Source organism: Bombina bombina, chromosome 5 (assembly GCF_027579735.1).
Source record: "Bombina bombina isolate aBomBom1 chromosome 5, aBomBom1.pri, whole genome shotgun sequence".
NCBI classification, from domain to species: Eukaryota; Metazoa; Chordata; class Amphibia; order Anura; family Bombinatoridae; genus Bombina; species Bombina bombina.
Genome location: NC_069503.1, coordinates 94932608 through 94959159, shown reverse-complemented (window position 1 = coordinate 94959159; position 26552 = coordinate 94932608). Strand labels below are relative to the sequence as shown.

Sequence of the window (26552 nt, the reverse complement as noted above, 5' to 3'; positions counted from 1 at the left end):
TGGTCATGAATTGACCTTCCTGGATGGAAGGAAGAATTGTTCGAATGGTTTCCATTTTGAACGATGGAACCTTGAGAAACTTGTTTAGGATCTTGAGATCTAAGATTGGTCTGAATGTTCCCTCTTTTTTGGGAACTACGAACAGATTGGAGTAGAACCCCATCCCTTGTTCTCCTAATGGAACAGGATGAATCACTCCCATTTTTAACAGGTCTTCTACACAATGTAAGAATGCCTGTTTTTTTATGTGGTCTGAAGACAATTGAGACCTGTGGAACCTCCCCCTTGGGGGAAGCCCCTTGAATTCCAGAAGATAACCTTGGGAGACTATTTCCAGCGCCCAAGGATCCAGAACATCTCTTGCCCAAGCCTGAGCGAAGAGAGAGAGTCTGCCCCCCACCAGATCCGGTCCCGGATCGGGGGCCAACATCTCATGCTGTCTTGGTAGCAGTGGCAGGTTTCTTGGCCTGCTTACCTTTGTTCCAGCCTTGCATTGGCCTCCAGGCTGGCTTGGCTTGAGAAGTATTACCCTCTTGCTTAGAGGACGTAGCACTTGGGGCTGGTCCGTTTCTGCGAAAGGGACGAAAATTAGGTTTATTTTTGGCCTTGAAACACCTATCCTGAGGAAGGGCGTGGCCCTTGCCCCCAGTGATATCAGAAATAATCTCTTTCAAGTCAGGGCCAAACAGCGTTTTCCCCTTGAAAGGAATGTTAAGCAATTTGTTCTTGGAAGACGCATCCGCTGACCAAGATTTTAGCCAAAGCGCTCTGCGCGCCACAATAGCAAACCCAGAATTTTTCGCCGCTAATCTAGCCAATTGCAAAGTGGCGTCTAGGGTGAAAGAGTTAGCCAATTTGAGAGCATGAATTCTGTTTAAAATCTCCTCATAAGAAGAATCTTTATTGAGCACCTTTTCTAGTTCATCGAACCAGAAACACACTGCTGTAGTGACAGGAACAATGCATGAAATTGGTTGTAGAAGGTAACCTTGCTGAACAAACATCTTTTTAAGCAAACCCTCTAATTTTTTATCCATAGGATCTTTGAAAGCACAACTATCTTCTATGGGTATAGTGGTGCGTTTGTTTAGAGTAGAAACCGCCCCCTCGACCTTGGGGACTGTCTGCCATAAGTCCTTTCTGGGGTCGACCATAGGAAACAATTTCTTAAATATAGGGGGAGGGAGGAAAGGTATGCCGGGCCTTTCCCATTCTTTGTTTACAATGTCCGCCACCCGCTTGGGTATAGGAAAAGCTTCGGGGGGGCCCCGGGACCTCTAGGAACTTGTCCATTTTACATAATTTCTCTGGAATGACCAAATTCTCACAATCATCCAGAGTAGATAACACCTCCTTAAGCAGGGCGCGGAGATGTTCCAATTTAAATTTGAATGTAATCACATCAGGTTCAGCTTGTTGAGAAATTTTCCCTGAATCTGAAATTTCTCCCTCAGACAAAACCTCCCTGGCCCCCTCAGACTGGTGTAGGGGCACTTCAGAACCAATATCATCAGCGTCCTCATGCTCTTAAGTATTGTCTAAAACAGAGCAGTCGCGCTTTCGCTGATAAGTGGGCATTTTGGCTAAAATGTTTTTGATAGAATTATCCATTACAGCCGTTAATTGTTGCATAGTAAGGAGTATTGGCGCACTAGATGTACTAGGGGCCTCCTGTGTGGGCAAGACTGGTGTAGACGAAGGAGGGGATGATGCAGTACCATGCTTACTCCCCTCACTTGAGGAATCATCTTGGGCATCATTTTCTCTAAATTTTGTGTCACATAAATCACATCTATTTAAATGAGAAGGAACCTTGGCTTCCCCACATACAGAACACAGTCTATCTGGTAGTTCAGACATGTTAAACAGGCATAAACTTGATAACAAAGTACAAAAAACGTTTTAAAATAAAACCGTTACTGTCACTTTAAATTTTAAACTGAACACACTTTATTACTGAATATGTGAAAAAGTATGAAGGAATTGTTCAAAATTCACCAAAATTTCACCACAGTGTCTTAAAGCCTTAAAAGTATTGCACACCAAATTTGAAACTCTTAAAATAACGGAACCGGAGCCGTTTTTATATTTAACCCCTTTACAGTCCCTGGTATCTGCTTTGCTGAGACCCAACCAAGCCCAAAGGGGAATACGATACCAAATGACGCCTTCAGAAAGTCTTTTCTATGTATCAGAGCTCCTCACACATGCATCTGCATGTCATGCTTCCCAAAAACAAGTGCGCAATAGAGGCGCGAAAATGAGGCTCTGCCTATGATTAGGGAAAGCCCCTAGAGAATAAGGTGTCCAATACAGTGCCTGCCGGTTATTTTACATAATTCCCAAGAATAAAATAATTCCTCAAAGCTATGAAGTATTAAAATATGCTTATATATCAATCGTTTTAGCCCAGAAAATGTCTACAGTCTTAAAAGCCCTTGTGAAGCCCTTTTTTTTCTTATGTAATAAAAATGGCTTACCGGATCCCATAGGGAAAATGACAGCTTCCAGCATTACATCGTCTTGTTAGAAATGTGTCATACCTCAAGCAGCAAAAGTCTGCTCACTGTTTCCCCCAACTGAAGTTAATTCCTCTCAACAGTCCTGTGTGGAAACAGCCATCGATTTTAGTAACGGTTGCTAAAATCATTTTCCTCTTACAAACAGAAATCTTCATCTCTTTTCTGTTTCAGAGTAAATAGTACATACCAGCACTATTTTAAAATAACAAACTCTTGATTGAATAATAAAAACTACAGTTAAACACCAAAAAACTCTAAGCCATCTCCGTGGAGATGTTGCCTGTACAACGGCAAAGAGAATGACTGGGGAAGGCGGAGCCTAGGAGGGATCATGTGACCAGCTTTGCTGGGCTCTTTGCCATTTCCTGTTGGGGAAGAGAATATCCCACAAGTAAGGATGACGCCGTGGACCGGACACACCTATGTTGGAGAAATTCAAGCCAGCCATGTGGAAAAAACTAGGCCCCAATAAGTTTTATCACCAAACATATGTAAAAAACGATTAAACATGCCAGCAAACGTTTTAAAATACACTTTTATAAGAGTATGTATCTCTATTAATAAGCCTGATACCAGTCGCTATTACTGCATTTAAGGCTTTACTTACATTACTTCAGTATCAGCTGCATTTTCTAGCAAATTCCATCCCTAGAAAAATATTTTAACTGCACATACCTTATTACAGGAAAACCTGCACGCTATCCCCCCTCTGAAGTTACCTCACTCCTCAGAATATATGAGAACAGCAAAGGATCTTAGTTACTTCTGCTAAGATCATAGAAAACGCAGGCAGATTCTTCTTCTAAATACTGCCTGAGATAAACAGTACACTCCGGTACCATTTAAAAATAACAAACTTTTGATTGAAGAAATAAACTAAGTATAAAACACCACAGTCCTCTTACGACCTCCATCTTAGTTGAGAGTTGCAAGAGAATGACTGGATATGGCAGTGAGGGGAGGAGCTATATAGCAGCTCTGCTGTGGGTGATCCTCTTGCAACTTCCTGTTGGGAAGGAGAATATCCCACAAGTAATGGATGATCCGTGGACTGGGTACACTTAACAAGAGAAAGTTATGTTTACACCTAACACCCTAACATAAACCCTGAGTCTAAACACCCCTAATCTGCCGCCCCCGACATCGCCGACGCCTACATTATACTTATTAACCCCTAATCTGCTGCCAACGACACCTACATAATACTTATTAACCCCTAATCTGCTGCCCCCAACATTGCTGACACCAACATAATGTTATTAACCATTAATCTGCCGCCCTCAATGTCGCCGCAACCTACCTACACTTATTAACCCCTAATATTCAGCCCCCCAACGTCGCCGCCACAATACTAAATTTATAAACCCTAAACCTAACCCTAAGTCACTTACAATCACTCACCTCTGCCCTGTAACCCTCAGACACATCAAATACATTCACTCAGTTGTGCCCTGTATCCTTCAGACAAATCACACATGTACACTCACCTGTACCCTGTATCCCTCAGACACATCACACACATACACTCACCTGTGCCCTGTATCCTTCAGCCAAATCACACATGTACACTAACCTGTACCCTGTATCCATAAGACACATAACACACCTACACTCACCTGTGCCCTGTATTCCTCAGACACATCACACACGTACACTCACCTGTACCCTGTATCTCTCAGACACATCACACACAAACTCATCGCTACCTTGTATCCCTCAGACACGTCACACACACAGTCAACTGTGCCCTGTATCCCTCAGACACATCACACACGTACACTCACCTGTAGCCTGTATCCCTCAGAAACACGTCACACATGTATACTCACCTGTAGCCTGCATCCCTCAGACACATCACACACATACATATTACACACGTACACTCACCTGTGCCCTGTATCCCTCAGACACATCACACACATACACTCACCTGTGCCCTGTATCCCTCAGACACACCACACACTTACACTCACCTGTGCCCTGTATCCCTCAAACACATCACACATGTACACTCACTTGTGCCCTGTATCCCTCAGACACGTCACACTCATAACACTCACCTGTGCCCTGTATCCCTCAGACACACGTCACACATATACTCACCTGTGCCCTGTATCCCTCAGACACACATCACACACATACACTCACCTGTAGCCTGTATCCCTCAAATACATCACACACATACACTCACCTGTGCCCTGTATCCCTCAGACACACATCACACACATACACTAACCTGTAGCCTGTATCCCTCAGACACACATACACTCACCTGTGCCCTGTATCCCTCAGACACATCACATACATACACTCACCTGTGCCCTATATCCCTCAGACACATCACACACATACACTAACCTGTATCCTGTATCCCTCAGACACACATCACACACATACACTAACCTGTATCCTGTATCCCTCAGACACACATCACACACATACACTAACCTGTAGCCTGTATCCCTCAGACACACATCACACTAGTACACTCACCTGTGCCCTGTATCCCTCAGACACACATCACACACATACACTCACCTGTGCCCTGTATCCCTCAGACACATCACACATACACTTACCTGTGCCCTGTATCCCTGACACATCACACACATACACTCACCTGTAGCCTGTATCCCTGACACATCGCACACATACGCTCACCTGTAGCCTGTATCCCTCAGACACACGTCACACACATACATTCACCTGTACCCTGTATCCCTCAGACACACATCACACACATACACTAACCTGTACCCTGTATCCCTCAGACACACATCACACACATACACTAACCTGTGCCCTGTATCCCTCAGACACATCACACACGTACACTCACCTGTGCCCTGAATCCCTCAGAAACACGTCACACACATGCACTCACCTGTAGCCTGTATCCCTCAGACACACGTCACACTATTACACTCACCTGTAGCCTGTATCCCTCAGACACACGTCACACACATACACTCACCTGTAGCCTGTATCCCTCAGACACACATCACACACGTACACTCACCTGTAGCCTGTATCCCTCAGACACACATCACACACATACACTCACCTGTAGCCTGTATCCCTCAGACACATCACACACATACACTCACCTGTAGCCTGTATCCCTCAGACACACATCACACACAGTACACTCACCTGTACCCTGTATCCCTCAGACACATCACACACATACACTCACCTGTAGCCTGTATCCCTCAGACACACGTCACACTAGTACACTCACCTGTATTTATATTGTCACATATTTCCTGCTTTGCAGCTTCTGACATATTTGCTAGCCACTGAGCCTCTGTTTGTTCCGTTTTACATAAAATGTTATCATCGTTTACACCTGGGGAAAAAACAGTAATAGAAATAAATCAATCACTCTTTACATGGTATCTTTTTAAAAGTTAGTTTAAAACAAAATGTGAAAATCAGTGTAATTTAAGTTAAATAGACCTGAGGCTATCGGCTAGATTACGAGTTTTGCGCTATGAGCAGCTCGGTACTAACTTGCAAGTTATTGTCACCACTCACCTCCCTACAGCACTGCTATTACAGGTTTTCATAAACCCGGCATTAGCAGGCAAGAAGTGAGCGTAGAGCAAAATTGAGCTCCATACTGCACTCCAATACCAGCGCTGCGGTAAGCTGGTTTTACGTGCTTGTGCACGATTTCCCCATAGACATCAATGGGGAGAGACGGCTAAAAAAAAAGCCTAACACCTGCAATACAAGAGCGTAAAGCTCCGTAACCCAGCCCCATTGATTCCTATAAGGAAACAAAAGATATGTTTACACATAACATACTAACATAAACCCAGAGTCTAAACACCCCTAATCTGCCTACCCCAACATTATACTTATAAACCCCTAATCTGCCGCCCCCGACATCGCAGACACCTACATTATACTTATTAACCCCTAATCTGTTGCCCCCAACATCGCTGACACCTACATAATGTTATTAACACCTAATCTGCTGCCCCCAATGTCGCCGCAACCTACCTACACTTATTAACCCCTAATCTGCCGCCCCCAAAGTCGCCGCCACTATACTAAAGTTATAAACCTCTAAACCTAACCCTAAGTCACTTACATTCACTCACCTCTGCCCTGTAACTCTCAGACACATCACATACATACACTCACCTGTGCCCTGTATCCCTCAGACACATCACATACACTCACCTGTGCCCTGTATCTCTCAGACAAATCACAAACGTACACTCACCTGTACCCTGTATCCCTCAGACACATCACACACATACTCACCTGTACCCTGTATCCATCAGACACATCACACACATACACTCACCTGTACCCTGTATCCCTCAGACACATCACACACATACACTCACCTGTACCCTGTATCCCTCAGACACATCACACACGTACTCACCTGTGCCCTGTAACCCTCAGACACATCACACACATACACTCACCTGGACCCTGTATCCATCAGACACATCACACACCTACACTCACCTGTGCCCTGTATTCCTCAGACACATCACACACATACACTCACCTGTGCCCTGTATCCCTCAGACACATGACACACACTCACCTGTACCCTGTATCCATCAGACACATGACACACACTCGCCTGTACCCTGTATCCATCAGACACATCACACACCTACACTCACCTGTGCCCTGTATCCCTTAGACACATGACACACACTCACCTGTACCCTGTATCCATCAGACACATCACACACATACACTCACCTGCACCATGTATCCCTCAGACACATCACACACATACACTCACCTGTGCCCTGTATCCCTCAGACACATCACACACGTACACTCACCTGTAGCCTGTATCCCTCAGACACATAACATACATACACTCACTTGTACCCTGTATCCCTCAGACACATCACACACGTACACTCACCTGTACCCTGTACTTTAGGTGAGATTTGGGTTGGCCGGGCACCTGATGAGATTTTGATATACCACCACTGTCCGGTACTGCTAAGGTTGCAGGCAATTTTTCTTCACAGGATTTATTAGGAACACTTTCTACTTGTTGTGTTTTTATTTAACAGTGGCCACTGATTTTTTTCAATTTTGTCTTTTTCCACCACAACTTTTTATTGTATGGAGTGAACACTGCAATTTGGATTTAACACTATCTTTTGGAGGACTGTTTTTTTGTTTATAGTGACATTTTTATTTTTGTTTGAAGATTCACATTTGTTGATAAAACAAAGAAAATTGTAAAACAAGTATCTATTGAATTTTACACCATATTATCTTTTTTATTCTGGCATCACCACTTGACCATTATTTATTTAGTTGGTTACACAGAAGTAATTGAAACCCTATAGTTTCTTTAAGCACCTAGTTTTACTTTTTGCACCACTCACAATTTTATAATTGGTGGAAATTTTTAGCAAGAAAGCTAACAACATTTTAGTTATCATCAAGGCTAATCCCACCTAGAAAGGGGATTATCCCATCCAGAGACACTGTGACACCAGTATAGATAGGTCTATACCAGTCACCTGAAAGAGAATCAGCTGTGAATTTTATATTGTTTTGAGAATTTTTATGTTGTTTTTATATATACTATATATGTCTGTAACATGGATCCATGTCTGTAAGAAATTAAAGTGTAATTTTATCATTTTAAAGCTCACTGGTTTAATCCATTCGTTTAGACCTAGCCTTTCAGGTGCTTTGGTTTCAAGTTCTATCTATCTATTAATTTTATTGACTACTAGGAGTCAATATCCAAAGCCAGGGTCTTTTGAGGCAGGCGCTTAGTGTACCATCTACTGCTACTTGTACCCTGTATCCCTCAGACACATCACACACATAAACTCACCTGTACCCTGTATCCCTCAGACACATCACACATACACTCACCTGTACCCTGTATCCCTCAGACATATTACACACAAACACTCACCTGTACCCTGTATCCCTCAGACATATCACACACATACACTCACCTGTACCCTGTATCCCTCAGACACATCACACACATACACTCACCTGTGCCCTGTATCCCTCAGACACATCACACACATACACTCACCTGTACCCTGTATCCCTCAGACACATCACACACATACACTCACCTGTACCCTGTATCCCTCAGACACATCACACACATACACTCACCTGTACCCTGCATCCCTCAGATATATCACACACATACACTCACCTGTGCCCTACATCCCTCAGACACATCAGGCACATACACTCACCTGTAGCCTGTATCCCTCAGACACATCATACACATACACTCACCTGTAGCCTGCATCCCTCAGACATATTACACACAAACACTCACCTGTACCCTGTATCCCTCAGACAAATCACACACATACACTCACCTGTGCCCTGTATCCCTCAGACACATGACACACACTCACCTGTACCCTGTATCCCTCAGACACATCACACACATACACTCACCTGTACCCTGAATCCCTCAGACACATCACACACATACACTCACCTGTACCCTGTATCCCTCAGACACATCACACATGTACACTCACCTGTGCCCTGCATCCCTCATACACATCACACACATACACTCACCTGTACCCTGTATCCCTTAGACACATCACACACGTACACTCACCTGTGCCCTGCATCCCTCATACACATTACACACATACATTCACCTGTACACTGTATCCCTCAGACACATCACACACGTACACTCACCTGTGCCCTGTAACCCTCAGACACATCACACACATACACTCACCTGTGCCCTGTATCCCTCAGACACATCACACACTTACACTCACCTGTGCCCTGTATCCCTCAGACACATCACACACATACACTTACCTGTGCCATGTATCCCACAGACACATCACACACATACACTCACCTGTGCCCTGAATCCATCAGACACATCACACATGTATACTCACCTGTGCCCAGTATCCCTCAGACACATCACACACGTACACTCACCTGTGCCCTGTATCCCTCAGACACATCACACACATACACTCACCTGTAGCCTGTATCCCTCAGACACATCACACACATACACTCACCTGTAGCCCTGTATCCCTCAGACACATCACATACATACACTCACCTGTAGCCTGTATCCTCAGACACATCACACACATTCACTCCCCTGTGCCCTGTATCCCTCAGACGCATAACACATATACACTCACCTGTGCCCTTTATCCCTCAGACACATCACATACATACACTCACCTGTAGTCTGTATCCCTCAGACACATCATACACATACACTCACCTGTACCCTGCATCCCTCAGACATATTACACACAAACACTCACCTGTACCCTGTATCCCTCAGACACATCACACACATACACTCACCTGTGCCCTGTATCCCTCAGACACATCACATACATACACTCACCTGTGCCCTGTATCCCAAAGACATATAAAACACATACACTCACCTGTGCCCTGTATCCCTCAGACACACATGTATGTACGTATGTAGGTGTATAACTGTGTGTGTAAATATGTGTATATGAGCATGTATGTATATGCCCTGTATCCCTCAGACACATCACACACATACACTCACCTGTACCCTGTATCCCTCAGACACATCACACACATACACTCACCTGTGCCCTGTATCCCTCAGACACATCACACACGTACACTCAGCTGTACACTGTATCCCTCAGACACATCACACACATACACTCACCTGTACCCTGTATCCCTCAGACACATCACACACATACACTCACCTGTACCCTGTATCCCTCAGACACATCACACACATACGCTCACCTGTACCCTGTATCCCTCAGACACATCACACACGTACACTCACCTGTGCCCTGCATCCCTCAGACACATCACATACAAACACTCACCTGTACCCTGTATCCCTCAGACACATCACATACATACACTTACCTGTACCCTGTATCCCTCAGACACATCACACACATACACTCACCTGTGCCCTGTATCCCTCAGACACATCACACACAAACACTCACCTGTACCATGTATCCCTCAGACACATCACATACATATACTCACCTGTGCTCTGTATCCCTCAGACACATCACACACATACGCTCACCTGTACCCTGTATCCCTCAGACACATCACACACATACACTCACCTGTGCCCTGTATCCCTTAGACACATCACACACAGTACATTCACCTGTGCCGTGTATCCCTCAGACACATCGCACACGTACACTCACCATTGCCCTGTATCCCTCATTCACACATCACACACATACACTCACCTGTAGCCTGTATCCCTCAGACACACATCACACACATACACTCACCTGTACCCTGTATCCCTCAGACACATCACCTACATACACTCACCTGTGCCCTGTATCCCTCAGACATGTCACACACATACACTCACATGTAGCCTGTATCCCTCAGACACACATCACACACATACACTCACCTGTGCCCTGTATCCCTCAGACACATCACACACGTACACTCACCTGTAGCCTGTATCCCTCAGACACACGTCACACACGTACACTCACCTGTAGCCTGTATCCCTCAGACACATCACACACGTACACTCACCTGTAGCCTGTATCCCTCAGACACACATCACACACATACACTCACCTGTGCCCTGTATCCCTCAGACATGTCACACACATACACTCACATGTAGCCTGTATCCCTCAGACACACGTCACACACGTACACTCACCTGTGCCCTGTATCCATCAGACACATCACACATGTGCACTCACCTATGCTCTGTATTCCCCAAACACATCACACACATACACTCACCTGTACCCTGTATCCCTCAGACACACAACACACACGTATACTCACCTGTAGCCTGCATCCCTCAGACACATCACACACGTACACTCACCTGTAGCCTGCATCCCTCAGACACATCACACACGTACACTCACCTGTGCCCTGTATCCCTCAGACACATCACACACATACACTCACCTGTGCCCTGTATACCTCAGACACATCACACACGTACACTCACCTGTGCCCTGTATCCCTCAGACACATCACATACATACAGTCTACAGTCACCTGTGTCCTGTATCCCTCAGACACATCACATACATACAGTCTACAGTCAGCTGTGTCCTGTATCCCTCAGACACATCACATACATACACTCACCTGTAGCCTGTATCCCTCAGACACATCACACACATACACTCACCTGTAGCCTGTATCCCTCAGACACATCACACACATACACTCACCTGTGCCCTGTATACCTCAGACACATCACATACATACACTCACCTGTGCCCTTTTACCTCAGACACATCACATACATACACTCACCTGTAGCCTGTATCCCTCAGACACATCACATACATACACTCACCTGTGCCCTGTATCCCTCAGACACATCACACACATACACTCACCTGTGCCCTGTATCCCTCAGACACATCACACACATACACTCACCTGTGCCCTGTATCCCTCAGACACATCACACACATACACTCACCTGTACCATGTATCCCTTAGACACATCACACACAGTACATTCACCTGTGCCGTGTATCCCTCAGACACATCGCACACGTACACTCACCATTGCCCTGTATCCCTCATTCACACATCACACACGTACACTCACCTGTACCATGTATCCCTTAGACACATCACACACAGTACATTCACCTGTGCCGTGTATCCCTCAGACACATCACACACATACACTCACCTGTAGCCTGTATCCCTCAGACACATCACACACGTACACTCACCTGTAGCCTGTATCCCTCAGACACACGTCACACACGTACACTCACCTGTAGCCTGTATCCCTCAGACACATCACACACGTACACTCACCTGTAGCCTGTATCCCTCAGACACACATCACACACATACACTCACCTGTGCCCTGTATCCATCAGACACATCACACATGTGCACTCACCTATGCTCTGTATTCCCCAAACACATCACACACATACACTCACCTGTACCCTGTATCCCTCAGACACACATCACACACATACACTCACCTGTGCCCTGTATCCCTCAGACACATCACACATGTGCACTCACCTATGCTCTGTATTCCCCAAACACATCACACACATACACTCACCTGTACCCTGTATCCCTCAGACACACATCACACACATACACTCACCTGTGCCCTGTATCCCTCAGACACATCACACACATACACTCACCTGTGCCCTGTATACCTCAGACACATCACACACGTACACTCACCTGTGTCCTGTATCCCTCAGACACATCACATACATACACTCACCTGTAGCCTGTATCCCTCAGACACATCACACACATACACTCACCTGTGCCCTGTATCCCTCAGACACATCACCTACATACACTCACCTGTGCCCTGTATCCCTCAGACATGTCACACACATACACTCACATGTAGCCTGTATCCCTCAGACACATCACACACGTATACTCACCTGTAACCTGCATCCCTCAGACACATCACACACGTACACTCACCTGTAGCCTGCATCCCTCAGACACATCACACACGTACACTCACCTGTGCCCTGTATCCCTCAGACACATCACACACATACACTCACCTGTGCCCTGTATACCTCAGACACATCACACACGTACACTCACCTGTGCCCTGTATCCCTCAGACACATCACATACATACAGTCTACAGTCAGCTGTGTCCTGTATCCCTCAGACACATCACATACATACACTCACCTGTAGCCTGTATCCCTCAGACACATCACACACATACACTCACCTGTAGCCTGTATCCCTCAGACACATCACACACATACACTCACCTGTGCCCTGTATACCTCAGACACATCACACACGTACACTCACCTGTGCCCTGTATCCCTCAGACACATAACATACATACAGTCTACAGTCAGCTGTGTCCTGTATCCCTCAGACACATCACATACATACACTCACCTGTAGCCTGTATCCCTCAGACACATCACACACATACACTCACCTGTAGCCTGTATCCCTCAGACACATCACACACATACACTCACCTGTGCCCTGTATACCTCAGACACATCACATACACTCACCTGTGTCCTGTATCCCTCAGACACATCACATACATACACTCACCTGTGCCCTGTATCCCTCAGACACATCACGTACATACACTCACCTGTGCCCTGTATCCCTCAGACACATCACATACATACAGTCTACAGTCACCTGTGTCCTGTATCCCTCAGACACATCACATACATACACTCACCTGTGCCCTTTTTACCTCAGACACATCACATACATACACTCACCTGTAGCCTGTATCCCTCAGACACATCACATACATACACTCACCTGTGCCCTGCATCTCTCAGACACATCACACACATACACTCACCTGTGCCCTGTATCCCTCAGACACATCACACACATATACTCACCTGTACCCTGTATCCCTCAGACACATCACACACATATACTCACCTGTAGCCTGTATCCCTCAGACACATCACATACCTACACTCACCTGTATCCCTCAGACACATCACACACGTACACTCACCTGTGCCCTGTATCCCTCAGACACATCACACACATATACTCACCTGTAACCTGTATCCCTCAGACACATCACACACATATACTCACCTGTACCCTGTATCCCTCAGACACATCACACACATACACTCACCTGTGCCCTGTATTCCACAGACACATCACACAAATACATTCACCTCTGCCCTGCACCCCTCAGACACATCACACACATACACTCACCTGTACCCTGTATCCCTTAGACACATCACACACATACACTCACCTGTACCCTGTATCCCTCAGATACATCACACATACACTCAGCTGTACACTCACCTGTGCCCTGTATCCCTCAGACACATCACATACATTCACTCACCTTTTCCCTGTATCCCTCAGACACATCACATATATACACTCACCTGTGCCCTGTATCCCTCAGATACATCACACACATACACTCACCTGTACCCTGTATCCCTTAGACACATCACACACGTATACTCACCTGTGCCCTGTATCCCTCAGACACATCACACACGTACAGTCACCTGTGCCCTGTATCCCTCAGACACATCAGACACATAAACTCACCTGTGCCCTGTATCCCTCAGACACATTACACACATACACTCACCTGTGCCCTGTATCCCTCAAACACATCACACACATACACTCACCTGTGCCCTGTATCCCTTAGACACATCACACACGTACACACACCTGTGCCCTGTATCCCTCAGACACATTACACACATACACTCACCTGTGCCCTGTATCCATCAGACACATCACACACATACACTCACCTGTGCCCTGTATCCCTCAGACACATCACACACATACACTCACCTGTACCCTGTATCCCTCAGACACATCACACACATACACTCACCTGTACCCTGTATCCCTCAGACACATCACACACATACACTCACCTGTACCCTGTATCCCTCAGACATATCACACACATACACTCACCTGTACCCTGTATCCCTCAGACACATACACTCACCTGTACCCTGTATCCCTCAGACACACATCACACACGTACACTCACCTGTGCCCTGTATCCCTCAGACACATCACACACAACTCACCTGTACCTGTATCCCTCAGACACATCACACACATACACTCACCTGTGCCCTGTATCCCTCAGACACACATCACACAGGTACACTCACCTGTGCCCTGTATCCCTCAGACACATCACACACATACATTCACCTGTACCCTGTATCCCTCAGACACACATCACACACGTACGCTCACCTGTACCCTGTAGCCCTCAGACACACATCACACATACACTCACCTGTAGCCTGTATCCCTCAGACACATCACACACGTACACTCACCTGTGCCCTGTATCCCTCAGACACATCACACACATACACTCACCTGTGCCCTGTATCCCTCAGACACATCACACACGTACTCACCTGTGCCCTGTATCCCTCAGACACATCACACACCTACACTCACCTGTGCCCTGTATCCCTCAGACACATCACACACATACACTCACCTGTGCCCTGTATCCCTCAGACACACATCACACACGTACTCACCTGTACCCTGTATCCCTCAGACACATCACACACCTACACTCACCTGTGCCCTGTATCCCTCAGTCACATCACACACATACACTCACCTGTGGCCTGTATCCCTCAGACACATCACACACATACACTCACCTGTACCCTGTATCCCTCAGACACATCACACACATACACTCACCTGTAGCCTGTATCCCTCAGACACATCACACACGTACACTCACCTGTAGCCTGTATCCCTCAGACACATCACACACATACACTCACCTGTACCCTGTATCCCTCAGACACATCACACACGTACACTCACCTGTGCCCTGTATCCCTCAGACACATCACACACATACACTCACCTGTAACCTGTATCCCTCAGACACATCACACACATACACTCACCTGTGCCCTGTATCCCTCAGACACTCGTCACACTAGTACACCTACCTGTATTTATATTGTCACATATTTCCTGCTTTGTAGCTTCTGGCATATTTGCTAGCCACTGAGCCTCTGTTTGTTCCGTGTTACATAAAATGTTATCATCGTTTACAGCTGGGGAAAATACAGTAATAGAAATAAATCAATCACTCTTTACATGGTATCTTTTTAAAAGTTAGTTTAAAACAAAATGTGAAAAACAGTGTAATTTAAAGGGACATGAAACCCAAAATGTTTTATTATTATCGGTTATTTGTAGAGCGCCAACAGATTCTGCAGCGCTATAAACAAAGGGGAGTACAACAAAACAATTAAAGGGATCAAATGGGTAGAGGGCCCTGCCAAGAGTTGCACTGTTGTTATCCACTCTTAAGAAGGTGATCTACAAACAGCTGAACTCTTAGGCTTACATGCTAAGGGGGTTCAGGGGATAGCAATGGAGGAGTGGAACTGGTATAAAGTAAGGTTAGCATAGGTTGTATGCATCCTTGAACAGTAGATTCTTTTGGGAGCGCTTGAAGCTTTCAAAACTAGGGGAGAGTCTTGTGGGGCGAGGAAGAGAGCTCTACAAGATGGGAGCCAGTCTGGAGAAGTCCTGTAAACGGGAGTGCAATGAGGTAACCAGAGAGGAGGAGAGTAGGAGGTCATGAGCAGAGCGAAGGGGACTGGAGGGAGAGTATCTGGAGACAAGGTCTGAGATATAGGGTGGAGCAGCTTTGTATGTCAGAGTGAGAATTTTGTGTTTGATCCTAGAGGCAAGAGGAAACCAGTGAAGGGATTGGCAGAGATGAGCAGCAGATCAATAGCGACGTGTAAGGAAGATAAGTCTGGCAAAGGCATTCAATATGGATGTAAGGGAGCTAGGCGGCAGGTGGGGAGACCAGAGAGGACAGAGTTGCAGTAATCAAGGCGGGAAAGAATGAGAGAGTGGATTAAAATCTTAATTGTGTCTTGTGTAAGGAAGTGTCTAATTTTGGAGATGTTTTTAAGGTGGAAGCGGCAGGCTTTAGCCAAGGACTGAATGTGAGGAGTGAAGGAAAGATCTGAGTCAAATGTGACCCCGAGACATCGGGCATGCGGGGTAGGGGTAATGATGGAGTTGTCGACAGTTATAGAGATATTGGGGGTGGAGATTTTGGAAGAAGGGGGGAAAATGAGGAGCTCAGTTTTGGAGAGATTTAGCTTGAGGTAGTGGGAGGACATCCAGGAAGAGATGTGAGAAAGACAGTTAGTGACACGGGTTAGCAAGGAAGGAGATAGGTTTGGTGCAGAGAAGTAGATTTGGGTGTCATCAGCATACAAATGATATTGGAAACCGTGGGACTTAATTAGGGAGCCTAGTGATGATGTATAGATTGAGAAGAGAAGGGGACCGAGGACAGAGCCTTGCGGTACTTCGACAGAAAGTGGTGACGGGGCAGAGGAGGCCCCAGAGAAGGCTACACTGAAGGTACAGTTTGATAGGTAGGAAGAGGGCCACCAAAGGGCTGTGTCACAGATGCCGAAGGATTGGAGGGTTTGGAGCAAAAGAGGGTGGTCGACAGTGTCAAAGGCTGCGGAAAGATCAAGGAGGATAAGCAGAGAGAAGTGGCCTTTTGATTTTGCTGTAAGTAGGTCGTTGGTGACCTTAACAATAGCTGTCTCTGTGGAGTGATATGGACGACATCCAGATTGCAGTGGGTCAAGAAGGGAGTTTAACGTAAGGAAATGGGATAGACGTGCATATACTAGTTTTTCGAGAAGCTTTGAGGCAAGAGGGAGGAGGGAAATAGGGCGGTAGTTGGATGGGGAGGTAGGATCAAGGGAAGGTTTTTTGAGGATAGGTGTGACCAGTGCATGTTTCATCAATGAGGGAAATGTACCAGTGCTGAGGGAGAGGTTGAAAATGTGTGTTAGTATAGGGGTAAGGGTAGCAGAGAGGGAGGGGAGTAGCTGTGAGGGGATAGGGTCAAGGGGACAGGTAGTGAGGTGAGAGCGCAGTATAAGTGCCGAAACTTCTTCCTCAGTAACAGGGGAGAATGAACTAAGTTTCAGGTTATGAGGGTTGTGGTTGAGTGAGAGTATTTGAGGGGGGGAGAGAATGGAATTATGATGAGAGCTGATTTCATGTTTGATGAAGTCAATTTTGTTAATGAAGTGACTGGCAAAGTCTTGAGCTGACAGAGAAGTTGTATTAGGAAGTGGGGGAGGGCGGAGGAGAGTATTGAAAGTGGAGAACAGACGTTTTGGGTTTGAAGAAAGATTAGAGATAAGAGTAGAGAAGTAGTGTTGCTTGTGGAGATTAAGGGCAGAATAGTAGGAGTTCAAGATGAATTTGTAATGAAGAAAATCAGCTGAACTCCGTGATTTTCTCCAATGCCGTTCAGCAGTACTGTTTCTTTCATGATTCAGATAGAGAATACAATTTTAAAATGTTTCCAATTTACTTCTATTATTTAATGTGCTTCTTTCTCTTGTTATCCTTTGATGAAAGGTTTATCTAAGCAAGCTCAGGAGCAACAGAGAACCTAGATTCTAGCTGTTGATTGGTGGCTGCATATATATATATATATATATATATATATATATATTGATTGATTGATTGTTATTCTGACTCAGATAGTTGTAATAATGATCTATCCCTTGCTGAGACCTCTATGCCTGGCCTGTATAAGAAGATACAATCACTGCAGACAATCCTTGTCAGATAGCTGAACTCACCAATACCTTGTTCATCCACAAAGTTGCTTTATTCTGAATATCAGGTTACAGCAGATAATAAAATACAGCAGATGAATGAATGGTTAAAGTATTTTGCGGTCAAAAGATGATACTGATCGTAGCTTGCAATGTATTAACATGAGTGCTTGTTACATGAGGCCTGTTAGCTGTGGCCATGACACAGGAAAACATCATAAAACTACAAGGGCGGAGCAATACACAAAAAGGAAATGCATAATAAGGTCAGGGGTAAGACATTCTAGAAAGCAGGAGCATTACCAAAAAGGGTCGCTAGATGGCAGTACAGAACAAACACAGGGAAGCCTAGAAAACAATGGCATAAAAATATATGATTTCTTAACTATAACAACATGAACATAACAGAGGCTATGTAATATTATATGCCTCATTGAGGCAGCACACTCCCCGTCTGGCATAATAAATGTCACTATTTAAATCATAACGGAAGTTATGCATAACAATGTAATTTGCAGAAATGTCTTTAAGACCTGAAAGATATAAGGAGAACATACATATAATGCAACTACTATAATATAAACTTCAAGTTGTGTCAATTAAAGTTCAAGATACTTCCTTCTTGAAGTCACAGGAAGAATCCAACAGCATACATAAGTAAGTTCAGTCTCCAAAGGGCAAGAGCAAGATAAGTTCCGTGATCGGTCTGATGAAAGTTTTTATAGTCCCTGGTCTTGCAACTTTCACCTCCACCTTACGCACCTTTCCATCATCACTAGGAATGCTCTTTATAATCAGTCCCATGGGCCATTCGATTCTTTCAGCTTGCTGGTCCTTGAGGAAAACAAGATCTCCAACCTTGATGTTAGGGTTCAGACTCTGCCATTTCCTGCGTCCTTGCAGAGTAGAGAGATACTCCATCTTCCAACGATTCCAGAAGCAGTTGGCAAGGTGTTGTACTCGCTTCCACTGATTGTAGCACAGATTTCCTGTTTTAAAGTCTCCAGGGGGAACAGGAACAGACCCAAGCTTCTGGGTAAGGAGAGTAGCTGGAGAGAGGAGAGTTGGGGCCTCTGGATCTACAGAAACTGGAACAAGTGGTCTTGAATTGATTATGGCAGATGCTTCTGGCAGGAAGGTGGTTAGAATCTCATGGGTGAGTCTTGTGGATTTCAAGTCCATAAGCATGGAGTCCAGTATTTTACGTGTGATGCCTATCATTCTCTCCCAGGAGCCACCCATATGGGAAGAATGAGAAGGATTGAAAATCCATGTACAGCCCTTTTCATCTAAAAGGTCTTGAATTGGCCTAGAGTTGAGATGTAGCTCTCGACAGGCTCCAACGAAATTAGTTCCACAGTCAGATCTTAATGTTTTGACTGGTCCTCTGATGGCAAGGAATCGCCTTAGAGCATTTATGAAACTTGAGGCATCCATATATTCTATTACTTCAATGTGTACTGCACGTACACTCATGCAAGTGAACAGCACTGCCCATCGTTTGCTATTTGCTTGGCCACCGGAGTCGAACACTACCCTGATTTGTTTTGGCTTATGTGGATGATACACTACGAAGAAAGGCAGGTACCAGCACTCTTGGAGTTTTTGAAGTGGTGGAGCTGGCTCGGAATGATCATTGTCTAAGAATGGGTTCAGGTTAGCTATAGGACTGTTTTTTGGAATGCCCCTCTTGTCACGGATACATTTACTTTCTGAGCCAAAGATATCCTGTTGTACACTGTGTATTATGAACAGTTCACTTTCAGCAATATCCTTTGCAGAAAGAAACCTTTGGCACACGTGCAAATCTTGACAGTGAGCATCTGTGGGCTTTGTGTGAAAGCAGTGTGCAATGTGGACTAACCTTGCAATGGTACGTACAAGCCTTGTCCACTTGGAGAAACGTTCAAAGCGTTGACAGCCCAAGACAAGTCTTTGTTCAGTTCTGGTGACAAGGGTTTTTACTTCAGGACGAATCTCTGGATCGTTGTCAGGTTCTAGAAGACTGAAGACATCAGCTGTGGTTTCTTCTGGATGATCCAGCAGGAATTCAGGGCCTGTTAAGCAAGAAGAATTTGCAAAGACACTTGCAGACACTGGCCTGGTGGCATGATCTGCAGGATTAATTTCAGATGGAACATAATGCCATTGTTTGGGCTTAGATGATTTCCTGTCTTCAACTGACAAGGCTATTTTGTTGTCATCACTTGTAGTACAAAACACTGTGGTACCCGGATTGTCATCACAAAGGATAGGAGTAACATCAGGTATTTGGATGATGTCAGGAGGCTTCTCCCTTACTTCATGATGGCGAGAGCACTGTTTGAAGTGGGATGCACGTCCATTTTCTAATATGTAAGTTTTGAAGGAGTGGATCTCAGATGACGGACGCATACTATTTAAGCTTACATCGCACACTATCACCCAGCCTAGATCAAGTCTTTGTGCATAAGGGGCATTGTCAGGTCCATTGCACTGCTCGCGTACTTTATGTACTCTGAGAATGTCTCTTCCTAGCAGGACCAAGATTTCAGCATTCATGTCCATTGCCGGAATCTCATCAACAAGGTGCCTAAAGTGAGGATGGTGATAGGCAACCTCTGGAGTAGGAATCTCTTCCCTTTCGCCTGGTATCTGGTCACACTCGACTAATGTTGGTAGGGGTATGCCTTCGTTTCCTTTGATATGAGAGACCATGAATCCATTGGCCCTTCTGCCAAAGGCCTCTACACGACCAGAGCAGGTTCTGAGAGTATACGGTGTTGCATGACCCTCTATGCCGAAGATCTCAAAGAATTTAGGCTTAACCAGGGATCTGTTGCTCTGTTCATCTATTATAGCATACATCCTAGCAACTTTCTCAGGTTGATCCTGTGGGTAAATCTTGACTAGACATACCTTGGCACAGCATTTGTAGTCTAAGCCTTCTCCACAGACTTCTGTGCATGCAGAGGAAACACTCGCTGAGACTGGAGCACGACTTTGTTGCTCCCCGCCATGAATTGAGACAGGGGTGGAGTCAGTTAGCTGCTGTGGGTTGTCTGGAAGTGGAGTAGGATGCATAGCTGTAACGTGTCTGTCACTACTGCATTCTGTGCACTTTATAACATCTTTACAGTCTTTAGCAAAGTGACCATAAGAAGCACAACACCTATAGCATACTCCAAGTTTCTGGAGAATCTCCCTGCGCTCTTGTAAAGTCTTTGCCCATAACATTTCTTAAGAGGGTGAGGCTTCCTGTGAATAGGGCACTATTCTCTCGCCCGAGTCACTCTGGTTTGCAGGAGTGGATACGGGTGATGAGATGTCTGTCCTTTTAACAGATATTGCTCTATTAAAGTCTCTACGTTTAGCTGCCGTGTTATCATACCTTGATGATGTTGGTAAGGATGATGAAGCAGGCAAGTTGGGTTCGCAGAAGCTGAAGCTGGGATCGTTTCTCATCCAGGCTTGATCGCTGATGTACCTGCAAAAGTATGAAAATGGAGGAAAGGATATGTTATAGTCTCTTTTGTATCTTGAGCCCTGTTGTGCCCATTTCTCTTGCAGGTTATATGGCAGTTTAGACCACACAGGACACCATGAGCAGTGTCCAGAAAGCTTAGTCCAGGTAGACGTGGGTCTGTCTTTGCCAACTCTAGCTCCATGAGGAGGTCACTTAATTCTTGGAGCTTGCGATAGTCTTTGTTTCCTATTTTTGGGAAGTTTTGCAGTCTCTTGAAAAAGAGCGCTTTCTATGGCTTCAGAGCTACCATAGGCTTGCTCAAGTCTTGCCCATGCAGCAACAAGGCCTGCATCTGGGTGGTCAACATGTACTGTTCTCAGTCTTTTAACACGATCTGCAGATTCCGGCCCCAGCCACTTTATGAGCAAATCAAGTTCCTCCTTGGTTGTAAGGTCGAGATCAGCGGTAGCAGCCTTGAAGGTTGATCTCCAGGCCCTGTAGCTCTCTGGACAGTCATCAAACCTTGAGAGGCTTGTTTTAATGAGCTCACGGCGTATCATGTATCTGGCAAAGTCAGTCAAGTCTGATCTCTCACTCTTTGGTGCCAAAGTAACTTGAGGAACCCCTTGGGTGTGAAAGTTCTTTGGTGAAGAAGGGTGAAGTTTACCAGGATAAAATGATGTTGCAAGAGCATTCAACTGTGGTGTAGTCTCTAAGGCTTCTGCTAGCTGTGGCTTGAGCTGCGGCTTGTCACTGGAAGTCACCTTATTGTCAGCGGGAGGTGATGCGATTTGCTGCTTAGATGCACTTGTGTTGTGGATTTGAAGAGGCTCAGGCATTTGGTGCTGAGAGGTCTCTGTGTTGAGATTGAGAACGATGGTGTTAGTAGTAGGCACAGGAGATGACTCTGTATCGTTGCAAATATTATGCTTTAGCACTTATTTACTAGTGCGTTCAACTGGGTCTTCCAGATCTGCTGGGATATGGCAATCTGAATTAGTACTTTCTCCCATTGCTTGTTCAAGGACTTTCAGCCTTGCTAGGGCTGCTGCTTCTTCCTTTTCCATTTGCAGAACCTTTATTTGGGAATCCACCTTTGCTTGCTGGGCAGCCATTTCTGCTTGCTGGGCAGCCCTTTGTGCTTTGCTTTGGGCTTCCATTTCTGCTTCCCTTCTGATAAAGGAGTTTTGCACTTTTTTTGATTCTGCATCAGCACGGGCCTCTATTAGCTTGTCGCTTAATGTTAAACTTCTGGAGTGAGAGGATCTAGAAGAACGTGCAGTGAGCTTAGTTGATGTGGATCTATGAGATCTGGTCTCCTGCAGTTGAGCAATGCGGAACTCTGCCTTTTCTTTAGCCGTTTGCATGTTGGTCCAGTGCATCAGTCCTAGTCAGTTCTGCTGAAGAGTCCTCTATATTAAAGTCCTGTAAGAAGGCTGTGTATTTTGCAGACAGCCGCTGGTATCGTTCATATGCAGCAGATAGGTGATCTATAGAGTCTCTCAATTTGGCTGGTTGGTCATTAAAGTGTGACAAAACTGACATGCATTGTGAAATTCTGTCCCAAAGGTCTGACAGATTGCTGGAGTACTCATCTCTAGTGAATTCATAGTTTTCTCTGAGTTTATGTGTCGGTTTTATTGTACGTTTGGGTCTTACACTCTGTTCAGCAATATCTGCAGGATCTGCTCCCTGTACGTCTGTGGGTTCAGAGGCATGATGTATCTGCGTAGGTTCGGCTATAAAAGAGTGCTCAGAGCCTTGTCTAGACATTTTTTCAAGTTTTGCAAAAAATGGTAGTCTCTTTAAGAAGACAAACAGCAGCTTAGACAGGTGGGGTAACAGTTCAATGCAGAGAAACAGTTTTCAACATTCAGATGAAGTGCAGTAAACTTGTGCGACATGTGCTTTCACAAGATGGCGGATGACCCTGAGCTTGATTGCAGATTAAACACACACATATACATAGCAGGCTGTAGGAATTCTATACATCTTTTGACTATTCTGACTCAGATAGTTGTAATAATGATCTATCCCTTGCGGAGACCTCTATGCCTGGCCTGTATAAGAAGATACAATCACTGCAGACAATCCTTGTCAGATAGCTGAACTCACCAATACCTTGTTCATCCACAAAGTTGCTTTATTCTGAATATCAGGTTACAGCAGATAATGAATACAGCAGATGAATGAATGGTTAAAGTATTTTGCGGTCAAAAGATTATACTGATCGTAGCTTGCAATGTATTAACATGAGTGCTTGTTACATAAGGCCTGTTAGCTGTGGCCATGACACAGGAAAACATCATAAAACTACAAGGGCGGAGCAATACACAAAAAGGAAATGCATAATAAGGTCAAGGGTAAGACTTTCTAGAAAACAGGAGCATTACCAAAAAGGGTCGCTAGATGGCAGTACAGAACAAACACAGGGAAGCCTAGAAAACAATGGCATAAAAATATATGATTTCTTAACTATAACAACATGAACATAACAGAGGCTATGTAATATTCTATGCCTCATTGAGGCAGCACAATTGTGATTGGCTTACCCATGTGTTTAGTTAGAAACCATTAGTGCATTGCTGCTCCTTCAACAAATGATACCAAGAGAATGAAACAGATTAGATAATAGAAGTAAATTAGAAAGTTGTTTAAATTTGTATTCTCTAAATGAACCATGAAAGAAACATTTTGGGTTTCATGTCCCTTTAAGTTAAATACACCCGAGTCTATCGGCTAGATTACGAGTTTTGCGTTATGAGCGGCTCGGTACTAACTTGCAATTTATTGTCACCGCTCACCTCCCTACAGCACTGCTATTACAGGTTTTCATAAACCCGGCATTAGCAGGCAAGAAGTGAGCATAGAGCAAAATTGAGCTCCATACCGCACTCCAATACCAGCGCTGCGGTAAGCTGGTTTTACGCGCTCGTGCCTGATTTTCCCATAGACATCAATGGGGAGAGATGGCTAAAAAAAAGCCTAACACCTGCAATAAAAGAGCGTAAAGCTCCGTAACGCAGCCCCATTGATTCCTATGGGGAAACAAAAGTTAAGTTTACACCTAACACCCTAACATAAACCACGAGTCTAAACACCCCTAATCTGCCGCCCCCAACATCGCCGACACCTACATTATACTTATTAACCCCTAATCTGCTGCCCCCAACATCGCCGACACCTACATAATGTTATTTACCCCTAATCTGCCATCCCCAACGTAGCCTCCACTATACTAAAATTATAAACCCCTAAACCTAACCCTAAGTCTAACCCTAACACCCCCTAACTTTAATATACAGGTGGCCCTCGGTTTACGCCGGTTCAATTTGCGCCGTTTCAGAATAACCACCTTTTTTTTCAGTCATGGGACTGCTATTGAAATGCATTGAAAAGCAGTGCACTAATTAAAAAAGAAATTTATGCTTACCTAATAAATGTATTTCTTTTTCGATACGATGAGTCCACGGATTTCATCCTTACTTGTGGGATATCGTCTCCTGGTCAGCAGGAGGAGGCAAAGAGCACCACAGCAGAGCTGTATATATAGCTCCTCCCTTCCCTCCCAACCCAGTCATTCGACCGAAGTTAGGAAGAGAAAGGAAAACCCAAGGTGTAGAGGTGTCTGAAGTTTAACAAAAATTTAATAACCTGTCTCATAGAACAGGGCGGGCCATGGACTCATCGTATCGAAAAAGAAATAAATTTATCAGGTAAGCATAAATTTCCTTTTCTTTTTCAAGATACGATGAGTCCACGGATTTCATCCTTACTTGTGGGATACAATACCAAAGCTATAGTACACGGATGAAACGGGAGGGACAAGACAGGTAACCTAAACGGAAGGCACCACTGCTTGAAGAACCCTTCTCCCAAAAACAGCCTCAGCAGAGGCAAAAGTAACAAATTTGAAAAATTTAGAAAAAACAGAATTTATGCTTACTTGATAAATTTCTCTCTTGTGATGTATCGAGTCCACGGATTCATCCATACTTGTGGGATATTCTCCTTCCTTACAGGAAGTGGCAAAGAGAGCACCCACAGCAAAGCTGTCTATATAGCTCCTCCCTTAGCTCCACCCCCCAGTCATTCGACCGAAGGCTAGCAAGAAAAAGGAGAAACTATAGGGTGCAGAGGTGACTGAAGTTTTTTAAATAAAAATATACTACCTGTCTTAAATAAACAGGGCGGGCCGTGGACTCGATACATCACAAGAGAAAGAAATTTATCAGGTAAGCATAAATTCTGTTTTCTCTTGTAAGATGTATCGAGTCCACGGATTCATCCATACTTGTGGGATACCAGTACCAAAGCTTTAGGACACGGATGAAGGAAGGGACAAGACAGGTACCTTAAACGGAAGGCACCACTGCTTGTAGAACCTATCTCCCAAAAATAGCCTCCGAAGAA

At 45.0% G+C, this 26552-nt stretch overlaps 1 protein-coding gene across 1 annotated transcript in view; it reads right to left on the bottom strand.

The window, feature by feature from the left end:
- The window catches only part of LOC128661351 (zinc finger protein 585A), a 1234370-nt gene that overhangs the window by 636353 nt on the left and 571465 nt on the right, over window positions 1-26552 (bottom strand). The window contains exons 6-7 of the mRNA XM_053715615.1: window positions 16025-16132; window positions 5764-5871 (exon numbers count right to left, since the gene is read on the bottom strand). Of these exons, the coding sequence (XP_053571590.1) occupies window positions 5764-5871; window positions 16025-16132 (216 nt within the window). The remainder of the gene's footprint in view (window positions 1-5763; window positions 5872-16024; window positions 16133-26552) is intronic.